The sequence below is a fragment of the Perca fluviatilis genome, chromosome 4, assembly GCF_010015445.1.
Source record: "Perca fluviatilis chromosome 4, GENO_Pfluv_1.0, whole genome shotgun sequence".
In the NCBI taxonomy this organism is placed as follows: domain Eukaryota; kingdom Metazoa; phylum Chordata; class Actinopteri; order Perciformes; family Percidae; genus Perca; species Perca fluviatilis.
The window spans coordinates 14,096,113-14,121,120 of record NC_053115.1 but is presented as its reverse complement, the minus strand read 5'-3'; the positions used below and the strand labels follow the sequence as shown (position 1 = coordinate 14,121,120).

General features: G+C 40.4%; 2 protein-coding genes across 3 annotated transcripts; one reads left to right on the top strand and one right to left on the bottom strand.

The window, feature by feature from the left end:
• Positions 1 to 1,673: 1,673 nt before the first annotated feature.
• Positions 1,674 to 8,145, bottom strand: fmoda (fibromodulin a). Its single transcript, XM_039796397.1, has 6 exons — positions 8,005 to 8,145; positions 7,087 to 7,466; positions 4,100 to 4,222; positions 3,854 to 3,994; positions 3,494 to 3,761; positions 1,674 to 2,747 (listed from the first exon to the last, which is right to left on the bottom strand). The coding sequence occupies exons 2-6, from the start codon at positions 7,453 to 7,455 to the stop codon at positions 2,596 to 2,598; spliced, it is 1,053 nt and encodes a 350-aa protein (XP_039652331.1). The 5' UTR covers positions 7,456 to 7,466; positions 8,005 to 8,145; the 3' UTR covers positions 1,674 to 2,595.
• Positions 8,146 to 16,941: 8,796 nt separating this feature from the next.
• zgc:113307 (uncharacterized protein LOC553753 homolog) lies at positions 16,942 to 24,450 on the top strand. Of its 2 annotated transcripts, none has more exons than XM_039799072.1 (5): positions 16,942 to 17,123; positions 20,452 to 20,771; positions 20,948 to 21,272; positions 22,009 to 22,326; positions 23,461 to 24,450. In XM_039799072.1, exons 1-5 carry the CDS (start codon positions 17,108 to 17,110, stop codon positions 23,610 to 23,612), a joined length of 1,131 nt encoding a protein of 376 aa, XP_039655006.1. In that variant the 5' UTR covers positions 16,942 to 17,107; the 3' UTR covers positions 23,613 to 24,450. The 2 variants fall into 2 exon arrangements, with proteins under 2 accessions (XP_039655006.1, XP_039655007.1); XM_039799073.1 differs by lacking the exon at positions 16,942 to 17,123 and adding an exon at positions 17,166 to 17,323.
• Positions 24,451 to 25,008: the final 558 nt, after the last annotated feature.

Genomic DNA, 25,008 nt, shown 5'->3' with positions numbered 1-25,008 from the left:
ACATGACTGGTGACACAGAGAGGTAAATGAAAAAGTCATGCTCTACCCATTACTTAACAGAATATTACCTCTTACCAGTTCTTTGGGTCAAGAGGAGGTCAACAAATTAAAGGTCTACAATCTACACGCCGAGTCAATTCGTGCCGGGTTTGGGCTTTTTTGTTTTGTTTTAATAGACCGGACTCAGGTTGGATTCTGGGTTATTTAACTATTCTCCTTTCATCGAGACCATTTGTGGTTATGTTTGGGCTATACTAAATTCACCCCTTACTTGGTGTTGGTCTGGGGTTAGGGTTGGGCTCGTGTTCGTGCTCGTGTTCGTGCTCGTGCTCGTGCTCGTGCTCGTGCTCGTGCTCGTGCTCGTGCTCCGTGCTCGTGCTAAAACACTGCAGACTTTGTTGGACTAGGACTTGAACACCATGGGCCAGGGCTGGGCTTAGGCTGGAGTTTTTGGCCTGTGCAGTGCTTTACAAAAAATATGGTTAATGGATATATATATTTTTTTCAAACTTTTGTCAGCATTGGTTTGATGGTACATACACATATCCCCTTAATGACACCCAAAACAATTCTGGGCATAATTAGTTTAATTAAGCTCATTAAAGTATTCAACACACACACATTTTCATGCCGTGATTATGTAAATTAGCAGGGCTGAATCACACCCTGAAAGCCAAAATCTTCCAAAAAGCATGCAGTTTTCTTTTTAAGAAAACTGGCTTGTAAGGCATTTGAGTATAGTGGATAGTATCATCAGTTCTCGCTGACCTTGTAGGACATACACAGATCTCTGCTCAAGGTTCCTGTGTGTTATGTGCTCTGGTTTATGCTCTTTTGGTTTATGAGCCAATTTTGGTCAGTGACGTGCGGCCACAATCTAACTACCCTAAACCCATAATATACCTTATCTGTAATGACGGTATCTGCTGGTGTGGCCACAGATTACAAAACTTAGTGATGGAGAAAAACATTATAAATATAGACGTCCTGTGTCCTCTGACTATCCAGCCACTGGCCAGCTGACAGAGGGTTCAGCCCTGATGCAACATGACAGCTCTCCCTCTCCAGCTGGGTAAGTCACTTATTGTCATGCACTAACCTGACAATCAAGAGACAGATAACATGACATGATTTTGGTGAACAAGAATGGAAGGTGTTATCTATTGGTTTTATTTAGTAGACAAACCTACCATCAGTTACAGTGTTTTGGCTCTTTCCGGTTTCCTCTTTTCAGACCTACTGGCCTCTTCTTGCACCTCTGAAACTACAGAAAGACCATTTGGCTGAAGAGGGTTCATCCTCTAAATCATCTTTAGAGTCCAAAAAGCCTAGTGTCCTGAATGACTTTGCTGCTGCAGGAAGTCACTGACAACATCTACAGGGTTCAGATGAAGATCTGTACGTGATTTAATGTATTATAAAGGTGTGTCTCATAAAAAATCTCATATCGTTCACATTAACCTTTGAAAAAAGTATGTGTATTTAATAGCCAGAGAGCGTCTAGATTACCTTAATTGATAGCTGCATCAGTTTAGTATGAACAAAAGCTGACTCTGTCCTGAGCAAACTATAATACAGTGCTCCTGTGTTTCTTCTTTTTAGAATCACTGAATCAAACCACAAACATACATACAAAGACACAAATTAAATTAAACAAAAAGTGGAAAGAGTGGTCTTTTTAAAAATCCCAACTTTTATTTATTCTGCAATAGGCTGGTAAACATAAATCCTTTGTCAGAAAGATGACAAATCCATGTAATGCATACAGTAATTCGAGAATCATAATTCATACACACAAAGCCCTTTGCGTGATTCACTACAGTACAGTGTAGATATATTTTTCACATGGAACATAGATATCTAGCTATGTCTCTGAGGGAAGTTGATTTCAAGAAACAAGAACATCTTCTACAGACACTAACAGTCAAAGCATTTTTATCACAAAGAAAAATGAATGCACCTAAATATTGGGACATGGACGTCAGAGAAGTGATGAAGATATTGTCATGCTTCTACAACAGCTAATGGTTCGAAATTAAACAATTCACATCATCCATAATACATAATATTTTTATCATCAACTTATCAGACAAAACAATGGAAGGCATGCTTTGTAGGAAGATAGATAAAAACAGATAAAAAACACTGATTACACAGATCATTGATCCTCACAGCATATAAGGAGGGTAATGGTAAGATCATTTTCAATACAAAAAAACATCATATGGGGCTCCTGTATCTTATTACCTGTATTTAATCAAATAAAACCAGACTTGGTCATTCGTCCAATTGTTAGAGAAGTTCACATCTAAAAGTAGCTTGTGCAATATGACATATCTGGTAAAGCTTTTCCAATTGCTGTAAAACGGCTGTCATGCAAACAACCACATATGACAACTGTTGTTTTCGCTGTGATGTGAACTGTGGATATATCAGTAAGAACTGCTGCCACCTGCTTTCGAGATTAAATGATATTGTCGCCCCTGCTGTGCTTTGGCTTTGGCACATCACACAAATTATTTCACACTTTCGATGCATGTTGTAAACTGCTCTGTGTTTGTGAGCAGAGTGCCACATATTGTGTCATACGCACAGTTAGACCTCAATGCTGGAAGCCAGGCGCAAGCAGAGGGTCGACTCTGTTGGGATGTCCTGGCGACTGATCTCATTCCCATCCAGTCGCAGCGTCTGGAGCTTAGAGAAGTTGGTCACATCCACGACGCTGCAGAAACTACCCAGAGTGAACTCTACAGGAAAAGATGGCGAGGTGGTGAAGAATGTATTTGTGTTTTCCCAAACTACTCCAAACATCCAACATCTCAGTACCTACCATATATATAATATTATATTTACTTTATATTTATTGATTTACTTTATATTATTTATTTTATAGTTAGGAAATTAAAGCTATAGTGCATAGTTTCTGCCACCCCCATGAAGAATTCTAAGTAATGACAACATGTAATTATCTTCACTCGAGTTTCTGCGCAGGAAAGTCACCGGGCTCTTCTGAACATAGCCATACTGAGAAATACAGAGAGAGAGTTGTGGGGAGCTGATAGTCTTAATTAGCTTTGTAGCAACTCATTTGGCAATGGCTTGAATGTAACAGATGTTCATTAATATCAAAAAGTTACGCACTAAAGCTTTAAACTGCTGCTGCAAGAGGTCCAAATTATTTTGCCAAAATATTAAATACAAAATAAGCAAAAATGTAATTTAACATGTGGAAAAACATCCTTAGTGAATGTTTTTTTTAAAGATAATGTGCTTCATTAGGACTGTGTGTGTAGTTTGATCAGATTTGATCCAGAGACATCAGCAAGTTTGTTCCTTTTTTAACCAAGCCTCGTGCACAAACAGGTGAGAAGAGCACATCCCAAAACTGTGTTTATGTAGAACCTGACTGCTCATAGAAGCTGATTGATAAATCTGTTCAGGCCCTTTAATACCTTTTATAAAAAATGATAAATAAAATGTGTATGCACTTTACCTTTGATCTGGTTGGCTTGCATATAGAGATGCTGCAGTGTGGTGCTCACAGGGGGGATTCTCTCCAGTTTATTGTAGCTCAGGTCTAGCTCCACCAGCCCAGTCACATTAAAGGTGTTGGCAGGGATACCCTTGTCTGTTAGCTGATTGTGAGCCATCCTGACATACTGCAGCTGAGTGAAACGGCCTAAGAAGCCCTCTGGTAGAGAATCAATGGAGTTGGACTCCAGGTAAAGTTGGTGCAGATTTTCGGGGAGTGCCTCTGGGACCTGGGACCAGTTAATGAAAATATTACTGGAGGCCTGCAGATGATCTATTCACTTAACGGGACATTTTCAAACATTCTGATACACACAGTTACCTTAGTCAACTTGTTGCTGCTGATGTCCAGCAGTGTGAGGGATTTCAGTGCCTTCAGGGATGTTCCCATGTCTGTGACAGCGTTGTCATGGAGATACAGGATAGTGAGATTATCCATTCCCTCTAGGTCTGCAGCTGTTACCTAGGCAACAGTAGGAATAATTTTAAAGTCTAATATCTGTGATGTACAGCCAAAAGAGTTAACGAGAGGGGCTCTGCATGAATATCAAACTATGCAATACTTTACCTTTTCAATCTTGTTGTGGTTGATTCTCAGGTCTCGCAGGGTGCGAGGGAGGTTTGAAGGAAAGCCAGTCAAATTGTTGTGTTGTAGATATAAACGCTCTAGTCCCTGCAACTGCATAAATGCCTACAAAATAAAATGGAGAATGAACAACTCACTAACCTCCACACAATAGTTACCTCAACAGCATGAAAAAGTCCAACTGAAATCACATTATGTTATATCCCTTGTGCATTAATGAAGTCAGTATTATTTCATCTTCATTGTTGTTCATTGAGAACTAGAGACAAATTTAACAAACTTGCACTGTAGCACTGTAGTCATGGGCAAACAGTGTATTGTTAGCAGTGGTGTTGAAGTATAAGGATCAAATTAACATTGAAACCAACCAAAGTCACATTTGTATTTTGCATGCTGTTCAAATCCACATCTTTTTGCTTGATTTTCGCCTATTTCCCTTTACCAAAGTGTAAAGTTTATAACAGAAGAACTGCAAGGCCAAAATGCATGTATGCGACTTCATTTGAAACCTAAATTCTAATTTTAGAAAATGTGCTTGATTAGCATGTAATTAAAAAACAACATACACTACAGCAGTTCAAACATGGTTCAAAATAGTATTTTGGTCCCTGTCTAAAAAAAATGAAATTTTTGAAAAATAATAACTAAGACATACTTTGTGCCACACTATGCAGAACATAATACACCTTCTACACCTTGTCAACAAGACTTGTATAACGTTCAAGAACTCCTAACCTTATGGGAGCTAGGGAGTTTTCAGTATTAGGTATCACATGTGTGCCCAAACCTCTCCAAAACCTCTTCAAGTGACCAAATTTTGCTAAATGTTTTTACTCACTTCTATGCTATTAGAAAAAAACATACTAAAGACTTAAAATGACTTGCAAAACATTTTTACATTCATTCAAACACTGTTGAACATATTTTTTCTCATAAAACACATGCATGTGACTGCTGGATCTGGGAGGGCGGGACTCAGCTCTGTTGCCCATTCATTTGGACTGGTTCCATTGCATGTTCCTATCATGCTATATACCGTTATATACCATATAGCTTTTTCTAAGGTAGCTGCTCAGGGAGATGATGCAGCATGTTGACGCTCCAAGGGTAGAACACGAGCTTGAGACCGGGAGGTCATAGGTTCAATCCCCAGACCGACAGGATAAAATCTGGGTGGGGAAAGTGAAAGAACAGCACTTGTCCCTCCCTCATTACCACCATTTCAGGTGACTACCTCATGAAGCTCATTGAGAGAACACCAAGGGTTTGCAGTACTATCATAAAAGCAAAGGGTGGCTACTTTGAAGAATCTAAAATATAAGACATGTTTTCAGTTATTTCACAATTTTTTGTTAAGTACATAATTCCATATGTGTTGTCAGTATCGGGTCGCCAGCGTTACTATGGAACCCACGCAAATTCGAGGCAAGGCCTGCCCTTCAATAGCATTCACACACTACTGTTGGCCAGGCGTCCATGCTTATGCAAGGTAACATAACCCGATTTGTTCAGGTCGTATCCCCTGAACAATTGGCTATCCTAACCTTAACCACTCGAGGTCAATGCCTAACCCCAGCCAATCAAGCTGCTTCATAGGGCGGGATTAGTAATGACTAATAATGCGGGTCGCCGGCGACCCGGTGGATTTTAACAGGCTGCAGTTGAGCAGCTAATTTTCTATCGAGCATTGCACTTTTCTCTTTGTTTGGTCGCTTGTTAGGGCTGAATGATTAATTGCATTTGCAATAATATCATGATATGTTAAAACGCGATTTCCTAATCGCAAAGGCTGCGATTTGGTCACATGACTCGCGAGAGCAAATCCGTCTGCACCTGCACTCCGCAGAGAAAGCATCAACTTGGCACCGCTACGCCGTACCTTGAGCTGATTCCTGTCATTCAAACAACTCTGAGTTGTAGTTTAAAATTTTTACAGCCATTTTAATAAAATGAAGGGTTTTATTCGGGCTCGAGTCCATACATGCAGTTAATGGATACAGGCATGCAGAACTGAAGGCTCGGTTGGCAACGATTAGCTCTGATTAGCGGTTAGCTCCAGTTAGCTCCGTTATAAAGATATGGAGTGGAGGAGCTGCCACTGAGAGGGGTAACAACCAGACTCTGATAAATGACGTTCGGGGAGTATTCACAGCAGCGTGGCTGCAGTGTTTCAACGGTTTTATTAGTACAGTTAATCCCACGGCAAGAACACCAGCAACTAACGCAACGATAGCCTCTCTGAGCAAGTGCAACATTGACGCTGTCATGCACATGTATTATTCAACATGTATTGAATAATACAGAAGACAAAGAGCTTAGAAATAATTGCATATTAAATCGCAATCGCAATATTTGGGGAAAAAAATCGCAATTTGATTATTTTCAAAAATTGTTCTCATAAAGCTTCTTATCTTACTTACATGAAAGTTTCATGCTGTGTCAGAATTTACTTATTCACTACTCCCTATATTATGGACACTCAGTAGTGTACTGTAAATAAAAACTTATTTATCATCATAATTTTGCTTCTTCACTGATAGCTGTTGAGTCGCACTGTAATTTAACTGTAATTTTGCATCTATAAAAATGCGTTCTCCATCCACATGCAGTAGGAAGAGAACTAATGGAATAATACAAAGCCATCATGAAAACCAAAACATATAAATGTCTCCCGTTTGTCTGGGTTTTCTTAAAGGAGAACACAGGACATGTTTTGCAGATATGTATGTAGATAAAACATGCCATTTTAATTGTATTAATTTGAGTTTGACTTTAAACTAAGAATGTCCAAATGCATATAACTCTACCTTTTCTTAAATGATATATGCTGCATTAAAATCGTGACTTTTTCCTAATTACACTATGTTAGCCACATACCAGCCATCCGACAACCATTTAGACCATTATCACAACTTCATGCTCTGAGCTCACGTGTGGCTGGATCCGACTGAGACCAGATGTAGATTTACCTTCTTGCCAATGGCGTCAGATGTCAGCTGGTTGTGGTGCATCATCAGCCACACCAGATTGGTTGCATTTACTAGAGCTGAGTCGGACACAGCTGTGATGGCATTGTTTTGGAGGTACAAGTATTTCACACGGGAGGGGATGGTTGGCATGGCTGTCAGGCCCCGCCCATCACAGTACATGGCGACTGGGAAGGAGGGAGGGCAATCACACTCATCTGGACACCCTCCTGTGGTGTCTGCCTGCAGGGAGCCAAATCTTTGGCTCTGGGGGCCGTACAGCCAGGCGAAGGGGTCTTGTCCATGGGAGCAAGAGAGTGGAAGAAGGGCAGACAAGAGGAAGACAGTCACCGCACGCATGGTCACAGTCATACAAATCTTCACTGTAATCAAAAGAGACAAACAGAGGGACAAGTCAATAATGTTCAAAATATAATTTATAGATTTTTTTTTTACATTTTGAAACAGACACAGCTCAGAGTAAACTGATGGTAAAAAATGTGTTCTTGTACTGATTCTCTGTATCCACTAAGGGTATGTTCCTCCCTCTTATATAATATTAAGGCACAGTGTTTGAAAAAACCTTTCTAGAAAATGCTGCCAAATTAAACAGTCAATGGTACAGTGCAGCTTATTGACTTTGTTTTAGAAACGTTACTGCCTGCAGAGAGGTACATTCTTAGGGGTCTGAACCCACAGGGAATCCAGAGAGGAAACATTAGAAAAAACAAAACAAAAACATTGCCATGAATGGCAGCTTTGTTAAAGGTTTGCTCTGCTGCCCCAAAATTGTGGTAAAATATCCAATAATTACCCTCAGAAATGCAAAAGAAATAAGTTTAATCATCCCCTATAAGGTGTCATAGAGCAATACCACAGAGACATGAATGTACGTACAAATACACATACACACACACCTACCTGATCAGAGAGGCTTGCCCTCCTTGTTCCCGCTCTCTCTCAGAGTGTGCTCAGGACTGAAGGGGACTCTGAGAAACACTTTGTAAAAAACATGTTCCTCCGCTCCCTGCTCTCCTTTCATTTCTGCCATCCCCCTCTCCACCCTCTCTCTGTTCCTTTACTGTTGGTTCCTTCCAGTCCCTCATCCACCCACCCGCACCCCATTTTGTGTGTTTAGGCATGGCCCAGCACACCCCACACCCCACTTCGGAGCCTCTTTTTCCACATGTGAGTGATGTGAGATGCATCAGTGGCTGTGAGGGATTGTTCCCATCTGTGTGCAGCACATTAAGTCCCATTCAGTTGAACCCCACTGTTTCTTGCGTGTGCGTATGTGTGTGTGTGTGTGTGTGTGTGTGTGTGTGTGTGTGTGTGTGTGTGTGTGTGTGTGTGTGTGTGTGTGTGTGTGTGTGTGTGTGTGTGTGTGTGTGTGTGTGCATGTGCATGTGCAATTTGGTTTATATGACACAAGTGTGATAAATTGTTGCTATTCATTATCCTTTTTTTTGGCAAATAATAGTGAATCTATATCCATGGCAACTTTTTTTCCTGTTTAATGTAGTTAAAGGGTCATGTCATCCTTAAAGGAGATTACAGCATTTGACTATTTATCTTGCAGTACTACGCTATACTAAACTACAATACTAGCGTAAGTGACAGTACTGTACAAAGACATAGTTTCTTGCTTTCAAACATGATTGAGATAGACTGATAATGGATAACAAAATAGTACATCCAAATCCTCTTCAGCCCACTTAGCAAAAATCCCTGTGCCAGAGAGTTTGTAGCAGGGGTGGATCTAACTCTCTCCAATCCTTCCCAAAAACCTTTCATCTTGTAAAGGGTTAAATGCAAACATGTGTGACAGTCTGTCTGGTCTTAATGCGGGCCTCTTCCTGCCTCTGTATCCCTTTTTTCCTCTCTCCATCTCCTTCTGTTTCTTGTTATCTTGGGACACCTTTTTATAATGTGACAAGGGAAGAGTAGTGGGATTGTTTACAGTAATAGATAGCTAAACATGTTTACACAGGAGGATGTTGTGTCTGGGCCTTATGTCTGTCCACTAAATATCAAGCAAGAACCATGAGACAGTGAGGGACTGTATATAAATGAATGGGGTGGTGAGGTTAACTGAACCTTATGTTTTCTTTGAAACCTCCTCTTGACTTAAAGAAAAACTGAAAAACTCTTCCCGCACCATTTAAGAATAACATAGCAGTGTTAGTTTGGTACAACTTGTTAAATTGTATACACCGAATTAAACCTTCGGATTAAGTTCTAATGTGTGCTGCCAATGTGAAAGACACTCCCCTGCTGACCCCAAAAAGTCAGATTGCCCTTCAGCCAAAAGAAAAATGGCCCCCACTTTTCTGAACCCCTCTACCTTCTTAATCCTTTTTGGGCAATCCCTGAACTTACCACCCAATTTGGAAACAAGGGGAAACAGCAAGTCTTGCTCTTTCTAAAAGTTCCAAATATTCCAGCACCAGCACCTTTAAAGCCCACTAAGTAATAAAAAACAGAGTTAAAAAAACAAAACAAAAAAAACACATTGTGTTACAGGGGTTTATGTGTCGTGTTTTCCCAAGTGTTAATGCTGAACTAAGATAAGCTAAGCTAACTGTCTCCTGGCTGTTCATATTTCACAGGCATAGGGACGTCATTATTTAAATCTTACTCCTGGCAATAAAGCAAGTAAGCATATTTCCCAAAATGTCAAAATATTCCCGATGTATTGCTATGATATTGCTTTTGACCAAGGGCTGCATCATCTCTGTGAGCGATCAAAAAGCAGTCTTGTCAACACTTGTCATAACTAAAGTAAGAAACACTATAGGGAAGAGTGCTATGTAAACTGGCTTAGTGCCTTACACATGTTATTGAAGGTGGTTCCTGAAGCCATTGTGTCCGACGTCTAACAATTTTAAAAAGATTAAAAAAGGGAATAAAGGAAAAACCAGATGGCCACATTGCATTAAAGCTGAGCAGGAGAACTGCAGTACGGAATTTACAAGGTCAAGATTGTGATTGTTAAAGCTTAGAATAAGAAGGATTGAACACTGGTATGAGTTCCAAACTGGAGGGACAAACAGATACATTAAGCTACGTATCCTTTAAGCTGTACTTCTGTTTGTTACTGCAACACTTTTGTCTTTTATGTGTGTCTTCAGGCATCTGTGGACAGAAGATGCAGTGGGACAGACCGGTTGGTGCTTTGCCCAGCCTTGTAAACACACTACACCAGTCATATTTGTTATTTTAAATGTGATTTTATATGGGTAATAATGGACTTACTACTCAACACAATTTTTCTCCAAACACCTCAAAGGAGCTGCACCTGTGAACTGAACCAGGATGACCTCCAGCCCTTTACTCATCACTGATTGCCGACAACCTTGCGAACCTTATGAGGTTAATAGCTCCTGCAACATAACACCAAAGGCCTGTTTGTATAGGGTGGTTGAATAGATAAAGTCTAATCTGTGTGTTTGACAGAAAGATACATATACAAACAATATAAAGAAATGTGAAAGAGCGTGAAACAAAAAGTGCAGCAGTTATCATTTAGAGTGAGATAAATTGATTCTCTGCTGACCAGAACTTCAAAGTAAAAGGGCCAGGTGGACTCTGCATAGCCCCCAACCCCCGCCGGTGTGTCCCCCCCCCCCCATCTCCTGTCTGGGTCATGAGCAGTGCTGAGCAGGGATCAGAAGATCAGAGGACCATGCCCTTTCCACTCAGACTGTGAACTCTTCACAGGAATGCCACTGGAATTTTAATTCTGAAGGTTGCTTCTCTCGTCACTCACCTGCAGAAAAATAGCTAGTAAAAATACTTTGAACGTTGAATGGACTAAATGGTCTTATTATGTACGTATGGCAGTCAGATGGTCTTGCATCTGGCTGCCATACAGATTCATGAGTTTAATAGATGTGTAGTAATAAAAAAATGCAGTGTTGGTCTTTCTAAGTAAGATGTCATGTTGGAAATATGTAACTTGTATAGAACTTAAACAAAATCATGTCAGTCATATAGTCTCTCTCTCAAACAGAAAAACATGTTGTTTGTCACAGGATATTATATGTAATGTATATATGTATTGATTTACAATCTTAACAACCTTAACCATAATAATTACAGTACATGTCCAACTCTTACACTAACCTTAACCCGAAACCAAGTCTGAACCCTACAATTTAATGGTCAACCTTGTGGGAACCACATTTCAGTCTCAAAATGTCATTTATACACACACACACACACACACACACACATACACATACACAGACACACACATACACATACACAGACACACACACACACACACACACACACACACACACACACACATACACAGACACACACACAGACACACACACACACACACACACACATACACAGACACACACACACACACACACACACACACCCTGCAACTACCAATTCAACAGTATAAATAATAAAGAAAATACATTGAGATATAACTTACATAAAGATTGTTTACTGTAATTGCATAACATTACATAAATTGCATATATTCATAAAGAAGATGCACTTATGATAATATATATTTAAGGGTCTAATGAATTACTGTAAACAAATTAATTCTAGAAATGATAGAGATTTGGATTTAGCAGTCCCTGGACAATGCGTCTCCTTAAGGTAACTTCCTAACCCTAAGCATGGCACCCCTAGGCACAGGGGCATAATAAACCAAGCGATAGAAAGCAGATGTCCACACACACACACACACACACACACACACACACACACACACACACACACACACACACACACACACACACACACACACACACACACACACACACACACACACAAACAATACACACACACAGATGTTTATTGTTACACCATGTCAAGCTTCTCATCTTTTTCTCATACAGATGAAAGCAGCAGACAGGGCTGGACTGGCCATCTGGCATACCGGGCATTTTCCCGGTGGGCCGATGCAGTTTTGGGCCGAGTTGCCGATAAATAGGCCTTTTTTTGTTTGTTTTTTTGGCTGCGCCAGCCCACAAAGACCCCACAGCGGCCCATTGGTTAATTTTCTTTATTGACACTGGCCTGACCCAATCAAATCCAGGAACCCCCGTCCACACTCTGGGCCGCAAATTTACGAATCCCACTATGGCCACACCTCCCGGCCCTGAGAAACGAGCTGTAATATTATGCTGGAAGTTTAGCATCCACGTTAAAATGGACAAACGACCACCAAAGCGCAAGGGAGGTGCAGAGATATTGCGGGAGAAAAAGATTAAGAATCTACAGGCGGATTCCTCAAAATGTGCCAAAATTTCTGACATGTTTGGGGCTGTAGTAGCTGCTTCAACATCAGCATTACCTGAAGCCGAGGAGGAGGAGAGGTGGCTGGCTATACAGAGAAGCAGAAACGGCATCATGACAGGGAAGAAGCCGAGGAGGAGGAGAGTGACCATGACAGGGCCATGGGAGCGAGTGAGGAAAAGATGGAAGAGAGAGTAGAGAACGATGTGGTAAGGAGTAGGAAAATCAACAGGGACTCTCAGGAAGGGAGGGAGTGTGTGTGTGTGTGTGTGTGTGTGTGTGTGTGTGTGTGTGTGTGTGTGTGTGTGTGTGTGTGTGTGTGTGTGTGTGTGTGTGTGTGTGTGTGTGTGTGTGCTTATGTGCGCCTCACGTCATAACGACAACAAGCAGTTTGGCTGTAACATTAAAGTTAGTGGCTGTCAGGTAACCTAACTGCTAAGCTTACATTGAAAATGCTAGCGGCTAGCCTGTTGGGTAGCTGAAAAGTCTGTGTGATCTATAAAATCAGTTTTGATACAAGCATCAGTGTTCCTTGAATTGCTTAATTAGCTCTTTTCCAGGGCATACTACTCTCAGCTTTTTGGGAAGGGTTATGGTTATTGTATTTAGCAGACACTTTTGTCCAGCAAAATAGTAATAAAAACAATAATGACAATACAATATCAAATATCAATAATAAAAAATAACAAAAATACCATAAATATACAAATCATAACTCTAAGAATGAATGAATTATTTAAGTGTAAGATCAACAGATAAGTCTTGAGACTCCTCTTGAAGGATCCAAAACGATCACATGAATGCTGAACACTAGGCAACTCATATAGAATGCACGCATACGAGGACTGTCTGCAGGGAATGTGTCTGACCAATCACGGTGGGTGTGGGCCGCCTGGGCCAAAAATGCCAGGGCCAATTTTTTGTCCCAGTCCAGTCCTGGCAGCAGATTGTCTATTTTGCTTTTATTTTTATGTCCTCTTTATACAGTATTTTTATGGCATGCACCAAACACCAAGGCAATTCATTGTATGTGTAAACCTTGATAATAAACCTTACTCTGATTCTGTTGATTACAGAGAACATAGTGCCCTCTGGTGTCAAAGACAGGAGCTGTTGAGAGAGAAATTGAGGCAGGCAGGTGGTGAGTGAAATTATGAGCAGAGGAAGAAACTAATTCAGGCTCAACCGATACTGTGGAACACTGATTGTTTCAATTTCTAAAAGTAACATGTTAATCAGTGTAATCATCTGTATTTCTGTCATATTGGACAATAAAAATGAAGCAACAATTAATGAAGTAATCGCACATGGAAGACGTTAGCCTTCAGGTCTGCCAGGCACCTTTCTGCCAGAAAGCCTGATGTAGTAAAAAGAGCAACAAAGAACATGCAGGGAGGAGGTCATGGTGGATGAATAGATCAAACACAGGAGTTCATGACTTATTATTCTGAGACTTATTTGAATTATTATTTTCTGTTTTTTAATATTATAATTATTTTCAACTAAACTTCCTGGTTAGGTTTTGGAAAAGATCATGGTTTGGGTTAAAATAGACCCTTTCATAACGTTAACCGCATGTAATTATTAATAATATTTCACATGACCAGCTCAAAATGTATTCAGACATAGCCAAACAAAGACTTGTACTCACACTATGTAGAGCAGGTGAAAACATGCAACATTGTCATTATAGAGTATTTGTGGATTTTCAGGATTCCCTTAAAATATCTGACAAGCTGTTTGGAGATTTGCTGTACCTGCCAGCTCTCAAACAGGAAATCACCTGAGGGCAATATCTGTTTCGGAAAATGTAATTACTGTAAAAAGATGATGACTCATTACAGTTTTTTTCCGATTGCTAAACGACAGTGGGCACAACTGGAGTCACGTGTGCAGAACTCTAACTACAGTCTGCACTACCACCAGTCACCTGAGCTAAACTGTTCACATCACCTGCAAAACTCATTCAAAGCAACACAACTCTTCACACGTCTCAAAACAGGCTCAGTGCAGCCAAACACTATGCACATGCCTCATTGAGATAACACACCCCGTCACTCAGAACACACTGAGGGTAAAAACACTGGCATCAAACACCAATACAGAAATTACAAACTTTTTCATCTTTGCAGTTTGAACAATTTGAGTGACTTGACACTACTCAACAGTGTATTTAAGGAAAAAATATAGATTGTATAGCATACCAGTTTTTACATAAGGTAAACAAGAAGGAATGAAAATCAGCAGTTTTCTTCAATAAAGTATTTTGTCTCTAGTAATTTATGGAATTACTGGGGAAAAAAAACTAAAGGTACATACATAACAGTACCAAAGAATAGTGTAACTAATCCTGCCTCTCTCCAGCATCATGTGGCAAGTTTTCTTCATCACATTGGATGTCTGCATCATCTCTAAATACAAATGAATGTGATGTTTCTATTGCTTTCACCTCCATTACTTTCTGAAAAACAGCAAGAACGCAGTATTACTATAGTAAAGATATAGTATTTTTCACTTTTTTTTTATAGCTGTGTATGTAACCTCAGACATCTTCCCTGGACATATTGGTATCTTTGCTCTTTTACCTGTTTCTCTCAAACAGTACAGTGTATAATTGTTTCATTCTTATTTGGTGTTTGTGTACAAAAAAGGCTTTCTGAGCTTTCTCTACTGTATATAAATACCGTATATGTTCACTAACTAGTCTAAAACAAGACACCTGCTTAGGCTTTCAGCTAAAATTGCAATCAGCAGTGTTTGATAGGAGCCAGACTGAAATCTATTCTGTTTTGAATGTGTGGTTAACAGTTTTGACAGCAGTGTGTTAGCATTTGAACAAAGTGCTGTAAATCCACAGTGTTGTGCACGTCTTGGTTAAAGTCATGGGATAAGTGTGTAGAGTTTTGAAAACTGTGTTCAAGCAATGACAAACGATCTAGAGTTTGGTCCACATGAACTGCTGCTGTGCAGACTGTAGTTAGAGTTTTGCAGATGTGACTCCAGTTGTGCCCTGAGTCGTCTAGCAGTCGAAAAAAACTGTAACAAGTTACTGATTCATTAATATTTTGTAATACTTATTTTCAGAAGTTACACCAGAATTGACGTCATATCGATGTTGGTGTAATGTGTGTAGCACCAGATGTGTACTGGGTTACTGTACAGGCTGTCACATTGGATGACAAACTTCTTGTTCATGCTGTTCAAACTCAAGTTCCTACTGTACTTTTAGTTTAACATGGAACTCTTAAAAGATATTAAGAATTATTGTTGCTTGACGTCTTTATTTGGCCTTACATACTGAATTGAATGTACATGAAATATGTGTAGACGTAGATATGTATTTTGTGGTTTCAAATGAATGATTCTGGTCCCATTTAAAAACGTTTTGGTGTGTTACAGCATCTCCTTAAGTTTCAATTTAGCATTTAGCTCTCCCTTCTTCCTCATTTTTCATTTGTCATTAGTACAACTATAAATCTGTGTATCCACAATGTCTCTACCCACTTATCCTGTGAATGGGTGAGAAGGAATTGTATTACTACAGCGTCAATAATTCAAATGTAATGTGACAGTAAAATAAAAACACATTTTTATAATCACAGGGACATTTTTAATATTCATGAAGCATGAACATGAAATCCTAGCACTGATTTGTGTGAGTGAGGTGAATATTTGTGATGTTTCAGTGAAATGTGTTAATTTCAGCAGAGGGATCAGAGCCAGCAGAGGATGGAAGGAGGCCTTTGCCATTTCCTTCTCCTGTTTATGAGAAAACCAGATGGATACAGAGCAGAGCACAAAATGCGTAGGATGGCGAGGAGCTGCCAACAGGCTGCTGGTGACACTCTTGCTCATGTTTCTAGAACACTCAACCAGTTAGAAATTACAATGAACCTGATATTGTTTGACAGGAATTCAAACTACCAAGGAACAGCAGGAATAAGGGGAGGTAACACAATGTGACAAATAGAAAATTATATTTACTTTGTTTTCAGAAACACTACGCCATGCTTAGTTTGTGTTAATTAGCAAATGTTAGCATCACTTTTTTTGCCCCCCCCAAAAAAATTGTTACAGGCACTTTATTATGTCATAAATTTGGCTCCATTGTAAGTGTCATTCCAAGCGTTTTTCCAAGAGGGCGCTCTTTCCATGTTATTATCGGGAAATACTATCCTGACTTTTCCCTCTTCTCCACTGTGCCTCTTTTCTCACAGTGCTTACACACACACACACACACACACACACACACACACACACACACACACACACACACACACACACACCCACACACACACAGGCACACACAAAGATACACACTTGCACACACAGAATGGTCTCCTCGGCTCCCCAGGTACTTTGTGGCTTGAATGCCTTCAGGCAGAACACATACTGTAGACCCAATCAATCACACACACACACACACACACACACACACACACACACACACACACACACACACACACACACACACACACACACACACACACACACACAATGTCTAATATTCACTCAAAGCTCTGCACCTTCTGTATCCAAACACAGTTGCCATAATTAGATTTTTTGTCTCTTCAGTTACTTTTTCAGCAGTTCTTCTCAATCTTTTGTGTATTTTATCTACACGGTACAAGCCAACATGTTGCCATCAAATGTTGTGGGTTCGACCACTTCCAAGATCTGACAGAAGGGTGAAGGAAGAAGTGAGTTAGGAAGGATTATGGAGGAGGTCTGGGATGTGGGCAGTCTTTGAAGAAAAGGAATGTATCAGACAGTGGGTAAGCATATGCGGTAGCTTGAACACACACACACACACACACACACACATACACAGAGACACACACACACACACACACACACATACACAAACATACACACACAGATGCATTAACACCACACATAGTTCCATGCAGTTTCAGACGGTTTCCTTGGGAATTTAAGAAAACTTGTCTCTGTTCTGTAGCTCCTGATCAAAAAGGTAAGTGTCAGTCTGTTGTGGCTTCTCGTCTGCTTCCATTCTGCAAGGCAGGCAAAACTGGAAATTACATTGTGTCAGTTGGTTTGATGAGGCATGATTGCATAATCTCCTGGAAACATGTTGTGCATGTACTGTAAGACTGTGCTGTAGGTAAGAAAGGTAAAATGCAACATTGCAAGCATGCTGATCAAGTCAAACTTCCTGATGATGCAAACCTTTCTCACTAACTGCTGTGTCATTCAGTAACTGAGAATCTGAATGTGTGTGTGTGTGTGTGTGTGTGTGTGTGTGTGTGTGTGTGTGTGTGTGTGTGTGTGTGTGTGTGTGTGTGTGTGTGTGTGTGTGTGTGTGTGTGTGTGTGTGTGTGTGTGTGTGTGTGAGAGAGAATGTGTGCTTGTGTGGACAGTAACTTTTTGGGTATTACTGTAACCATTTTCCCCTCTCATACTCAGAAGTTTGAAGTGTGTGTGCAAAAGCAGCCATCTCAATTTATGCGGTACTTCAAACTTTCAACAATTTCCATTAATTTCATTATATTTTTAACACAATGTCATAAAGAGAGGCTGCTGTTGAAAAAAAGTGACCTTGTTCCTTGTTTGACTTCACACTGAAACTATTTTTCATCTGGATTTTCAAAGCCCAAAAGTTGCATAATTTTATTACTTAATGTTATAGTACTGCACTTCAGGGAGGGGGACTTGCAAGAGACAGATTAAACACAATTAGGAGTCTACAGTCATGCAACCAGCTCTGTATTTAGACACAGCAGATCTTTGAGCTACATGCTAACGCTAGTGAGACAATGCTAACATATTGATGTTTAGTAGTAGGTCAGTGGTTATCAAACATTTTCACATCAAGGACCCCTAAACTGACACAAATTAGACCACGGACCTACATTTGATAAGATTTTGTCCCAGCGTCCCCCATCTGATAGACTTTTTGCTTTTCGATGTTTTGTTACAGAAAGTATATGAAACCCATGATCAAAACAGTCATACATTCTGTCATTGTGTTACTTATGGATAGGATTTTAGTGAAATAATTATTCCCCTTTTAGCTGGGGACCCCTGGAACTCCTTCAAGGACCCCCTGGTAGGTAATGTTGACCATGAGCCTGCTAACATGCTAACATTTTCTAATTAGCATTAAACACAAAGTATGTGTTGTGTATGTGTTAGTGTTGCTGGTATTTCGTCATAAACCAAAGTATTTTCGACCAACTGAATCTTTGACTTGATGATGAACCTGGAGAAAAAACTTAAAGGGTAACTACCGTTTTTTTTAAACCATATTTTCCTATGTTTTTGTGTCTAAGTGACTGATGGGAACAACAATCTTTGAAATTGGTCCAACATTAAGCAAGATCGCTGCAGTCGGGAGTGGCGAAACAAGCTACAATGTAACTAAGTTAATAGGGCAATTGTCCTGAAGGGATCCTTTCCATAATGTTGTCAGACACTTAGAATATTAATTTTAGCCTGTCAGTGGCAATACGAGCACTTTTGTGAAGGAAAATACAAGCTGGATAATTGCCATATTAACTTATTGTAGCTTGTTTCGCCGCTGCCAACTGCAGCGTTCTTGCTTAATACTGGACCAATGTCAAAGATTGTTGTTCCCATCAATCACCTAGACACAAAAACATAGGAAAATAGGGTTGTTACCCGTTAAGAGGTCACCAAAGTTATTACAATTCATCCTGAGATGAATATGAATATCTGTACTAACTTTCCTAACAATTTATCTGGTAGATTTCAAAATATTTACCTGATAAGTGAAAACTTTGACTCGCTGGTGGCGATAGAGGTTCAACAAGGTCATTTGGATTCATTCTTGGTGAAATATAAATGTCTGTACAAATATTCAGGCAATCCATCCAACAGTTGTTGAAATATTCTGCATCAAAATGGTGGATCGATCGACCATCAGACCGCAGGGCGTCAAACAAAACAACAATTTAGGCCAGCGTTTCCTAATGGGGTTACGCATACCCTAGGGGTGCTATTGTGTACTGTATAGGTACGATTTCTTTTTAATGTTAACAAAAAAATTATAATAATGCATAATTCCTAAAATGATTACACTATAATAATGAATTAGTTTAGTGATGGATTCTTAACATTTCAAATATAGCATTTAGGTAAGTGTCATAGATTTAACCATTTATTGAAACAAATGGTAATACAGTTATGCTTGGCGCTGATGGCTCCGCTCTTGATAATGCGCCCTGGACCAGCCAAGCAGCATGTTGAGCTGAAACAGGGAGCACTATGCAGACACCCCCCTGGGTATAAAAGAGCGAGCCAAAAGAAAGATACTGACAACTATTTTAAACCTTGAGTCATGTTAGGACTGTGAACTAGGAAGGGTGGAGGCTGAGGTGGTGGAGGCAAAGCGTTGCCAGCAGCAGCAGCAATGAGCGATGCAGCGTCAGTGTAGCAGGGACCAGTGAGGAGGGAGTCATATTTAAAAGGACTGCCTTGATGTGAGAATGGCTGTGATTGGTGTGTTTCTGATAGGAATGATAATTCAACCAGCGGGCGTATGACGTCCGTGTCCTGGATAAACTCTGAACACTAAGATTAATATAGTAAAACAGACACTGATGGCGCAGCACTGTATTTTACCTCTTTATATAGGCATTTTTTTCTACCAAAATATTTTGTGCTGGTCTTTGTGCTATTTTTTTACTTAATATTTAAAAAGGAACATTATTGAACAAAGTTTGAGAAGCACTGATTTAGACCATTTCTTAAAATTAAGGTCAAAGCAGATACTGCAGAGGTAGTATGGGTCAAGATTCAAAAACCCTGGATCCTCCACTTTCCATAATGCAGCTTGACAGCATGTTTCATTAGGCTCTCCCTGCCTGGTAAATGCCCACATCAAACTCCAAACTAAATGACCTGCAGACTCTCTGTAAAAAAAAAAGAAAGTTGTTCCAATGCCCATGCCAAAACACCAGTGTGATATCACTTAAGTCATTAGTTTAGACTTGACAATGCTCTTACCGAGCCACAGAAGACATTCACACATTTATAAAAGTGTTCATCGTGACTATTACGTTGACTTTGACATGTAAAATCTGCTATTTAACTCCTTTTTTTGTTTTGTTTAATTTGCAGGATTACATATCTCACCGGCTGTCTCCATGGCTCTCCTGTGCTGTGCTGTGTTGGTTTTAAAATTTGCCTCAGCCACTGTTGTAGCTGACATGGACTATGGAGGTGTTCCTCTGTGGATTAATCGCCTGCTGGGTGAGCCCAGTGTGATGAGCCTGCGGGGACGGATGGACCCAGCCTGGTTCCGAGCCAACAACCCCCAGGCCTGCCCTCAACAGTGTGACTGCCCCATCCAGTGGCCCACGGCGCTCTACTGTGACCACAGAGGCCTGGCAGACATCCCTGACCGCCTGCCGGACAGAACTCAATACCTGTTTCTACAGGTAGGACAAACACTGACAAGGGCACTGAGTGAGTGTTGTCTTTACAATGGTCTACCACTAGTGTTCACATTGTATACTTCCCACAGTGGCTGACCTCCACTGCACTGTACTGTATATCATGTTTTAATTTAACTGTGAAAATGTGAAAAATCATAGTCTGTTTCTTTTGTTCCCAGGGTAACAACATCTCGACCCTCTCATCTTCTTTTCTGGCCAACATTACTGATCTACGCTGGCTTATCCTGGATCACAACCAGCTGCAGAGCGACAAGCTGGACCAGGTTGCGCTGCAGAACCAGGCCCAGCTCTGCTACCTTTTTGCCAACCACAACCACCTGAGATCAGTGCCCAGCGCTCTACCAGCTGGACTCAAGCAGCTGCGACTGGCACACAACCAAATCAGCAGCATCAGCACTGGAGCTTTCCAGAACCTGCACAACCTGACGCAGCTGCTGCTGCAGGGAAACAGACTACAAACCATCACAGAGGGAGACCTGAAAGGTAATAATAGTGTATCGTGTGTGTAATGTGTCATTTCCTTTCTTTATATATGCAAAATCTACTTTGGGGTGGAAATTAAAGGTGCAGTAGGTAAGACTTATAAAACTAACTTTCTGTCATATTTGCTGAAACTGACCCTTTGTTCAAGTAGAACTACATGAAACAGGTGATTATTTGTCACCACCTACAGTCTGTAGTGCGATTTGCAAAAATCCACAGCTCCCTGTTCAGATGCACCAATTCTCCCTTGTGTGGGGAGGGGCTTAGGAGACCATTTTGGGCTTAAGCAGAAGGGGGGGAGGGACTGAGAAGTTGTTATTTTTTATATTTTTTGGCTAAGTCCTGGATCTTTGCAATCCTACCTACGGCACCTTTAAGAGAGTCCTGCTCCTGTGTTTCTATGTACATCATGTCAAAACATACAGTAGACAAAAGAAAAAAGGATTTTCATTGCCTGGCCATTGCTGACTAGAAGTGTCCATGGTTGAGGTCAAGGGGTTGTTTATAATTCCACAATGATTTGATGTCATGTAGGTCTATTCATTTGTGTAATTGTAACTATGATTAGGCCTACATCTCACACCTTGATGTTTGGCCCTGAGACAGTCTGACTACACTCATTAACACTTAATATTACTGGCATTTAACAGGACAATGTTTACACTCATTCTATCCATCACACAAATTTGTCAGTATTAATTTTAGCATTTGTGTGTGTCTTCCCCTCATTTTGCAGGTCTGGTCAGTCTGAACCTGCTGGACCTCAGTGAGAATTTGTTCTCATCTGTTCCCAGGCATTTACCCCCTTCAGTCCAGCAGCTCTATATGTCTAAAAACACTCTTTCAGGACTGGATGAAGACAGTTTTGTGAGATTTCTCCACCTTAAGTACCTTCGTCTAAGTCACTGTGGTCTGGAGAGCAGCGGCATCCACCTTCAGGTTTTCAACTTCTCCAGCTTGGTGGAACTGGACCTTTCTTATAACAAACTTACCACCATTCCCACAGTCCCCACCACCCTGCAGCACCTCTACCTGGAGGCCAATGAAATACAAGGTGAGGGGCATACAAAGACAAAACATGCACATACACAAAGACACAAAAAATCATCACCTTTCACCCTGTGATTGTAACGTTGTCACTGACTGTTCGATGCTTATTTCCCACACATATGCACACATTCCTAAATTTACAATTCAACAATGCACTCACTTTGTGACAGCAAAGTAAAGTATAACTGTGGTATGTGGCTGACTGACCACCTAGGGATGACTGAATCATGTTGTGAGGGAGAAGAAGAAATGTGGAAAAAGTTACAGGAACTGCAAAGAAACCCGCACAGTCCTAGCCTCCTCGAACACAGACGGCCCTCACCACTGCATATGGGCATGGGAGGGGCTGGGGTTTGGCAGCTAGCAGGCGAGTCAGGCGAGTCAGAGATGGAAGACAAGAGACAAAGAAGGGAGGGGAGGGGCATCATAGACATGGAAAGAGGAAAAGCAAGGACAGGGTGGAGAAGAGGAGAGGGAATATTGGGTGGTTGGATCAGGGAAAAGTAGGTTAGCAAAGAAGAGAGTGGTATGAAAACATCTGTGATGGATTCAGAGGGAAAAGTGCCAGATGAGCCAAAAGCACATGCTGTTCCTCTCTTCATGATCTCCTCTTTCTCTCTCTCTCTCTCTCTCTCTCTCTCTCTCTCTCTCTCTCTCTCTCTCTCTCTCTCTCTCTCTCTCTCTCTGTCTCTCTCTCTCTGTCTGCTCCCCATCACTCTGGCCTTTTTTGGCCAATAGGATTCTAATAACATTGCTGCAGACTTGAGCCCTTTTGACTCACATGACCATCCGGCAGCAATGACCTGGCGTGCAATTTTGGCTCACAGGCTCTGGCAAAGTGAAAGTATGTTCCTGACCCGTGAAGCAGCAGACAGCGGGGCTTTGTACCAAAGGGACAGACAGACAGCAAAACACTTTCACCAAAACACACACCTCATCGTCTAGCTAGCACTGTGACAGCTACCGCAGGTCTTGTCTGCCAAAGCCTACATTCTGGGCTGCGGCAGGCTCTACTACTGAAATAAAGTGAGAAAGCAAAAGACAGCGTTGTGGTTTCCTCAACACAGCACCTGCAAGACATTCAGGAAATGCAGACTCTATGATAAAATCCTGTCTGTTTTCTGTCTGTTCACCACAGAGTTCAACGTGACCAGTTTCTGCAGAGAGGTGGGACTTCTGTCCTACTCTAGGATAAAGTTCCTACGATTGGATGGAAACAAAATGTCCTACCACCAGTTGCCATCTGACTGGGTCTTCTGTCTGCGAGTGCTTGAAAGTATTTATATCTGATCCACCTTCTGAACATGCAACAAAATAGGGTTACCATATGTGACTGGCCAACCTCATCTAGAAAAAGCATGATTCAACTCAATGTTTTTGTTTTGTATACAACTTGCACTTGTGAAGTCAAACAACTTAGCATTATAAACCAGAGTAAAATACTTTAATTCATTATGTCTTCAATACATACCCAGACAATGAAGGGAAGACTGATCTTCAAAAGATGCCAAAGCTTGAACTTTTACACTAAACCAGTGTTATTTTATGCCAAAAGTCCTGATCAAAACATTTCTCATACCACCAGTGCATTTCCATGGGTCTCTCTCTCTCTCTCTCTCTCTCTCTCTCTCTCTCTCTCTCTCTCTCTCTCTCTCTCTCTCTCTCTCCATCTTTTCCAAGTTCTGCCTCAGCAGAGTTTTACATCTGTGTGTTATTACCAAATAGGAACTGTGACAAACCCTTACATCTCTGACTGTACAAAATAATGTGCTCTGGTTAAACTGAGCTGTGTTATGGGGAAAAGGAAACATGTATGAATGGCAAAATGCAGTAGCTTTCCCATGAGAGATTCTGACTAAGTTAGCTGGACAGTATTAAACAGCCCCACCAATGGACACACATGGAATGTAACATTTTTATGACAAAACTATTGAAAATCTTCAAATTTTGAATGTGAATTTCCCGTTGCAGGACTAATAAAGGCATGTCTTCTTCTTCTAAAACCTCTTTTTGCAATTTTGCAATATAGTTACATTAAACTTTGATTTGAAAGCTGATGTCCATGATCCTAAAATGTGAAACTTGGTTTGCACAACTAACAGAAAAAATAAAATGGACATTTAGATAATATTGTGTACTTGTCTTTTTTCTTTTTTTAAAGCTGCTGCAATGCTTAACCTGTCAATACCTGCAAGACCTGGAAGCAATCTAGAGACAACAGTAATTCACATTACACCATAAACTTAACCATATTAATAATTTACCATATTAATCATACAATTTAGTAAATATTTACTGTATAACTGGAAAAAAATGAACATTTTACATTAGTACCAGCCTCAATTAAGGGGAGATAATCTGCTGTATTTATTTTCTTCTTTGTTTAGATTTTGTCTGTTTGTGTTTTTATAAATAGAATTTATAATAGATTCTGTTAGATTCAACTTTATTGCCATACAGTAAGTACCAGTGGAATGCATTCTAGCATTTAACCACCTAGTGCAAACAGTTAAAAAGTGCAGATATATGTCAAATATGAATGAACAACAGGACAGAAAGCACAATAAACCAATGAGGTAGTCTAATAAGAAATGTAATTTCACATCTCTATACAGTATTTTGCTAGAATGTGTACAGTATGAGCATGCTCAGAAAAAATATATATATATATACAGTATAAAATAAA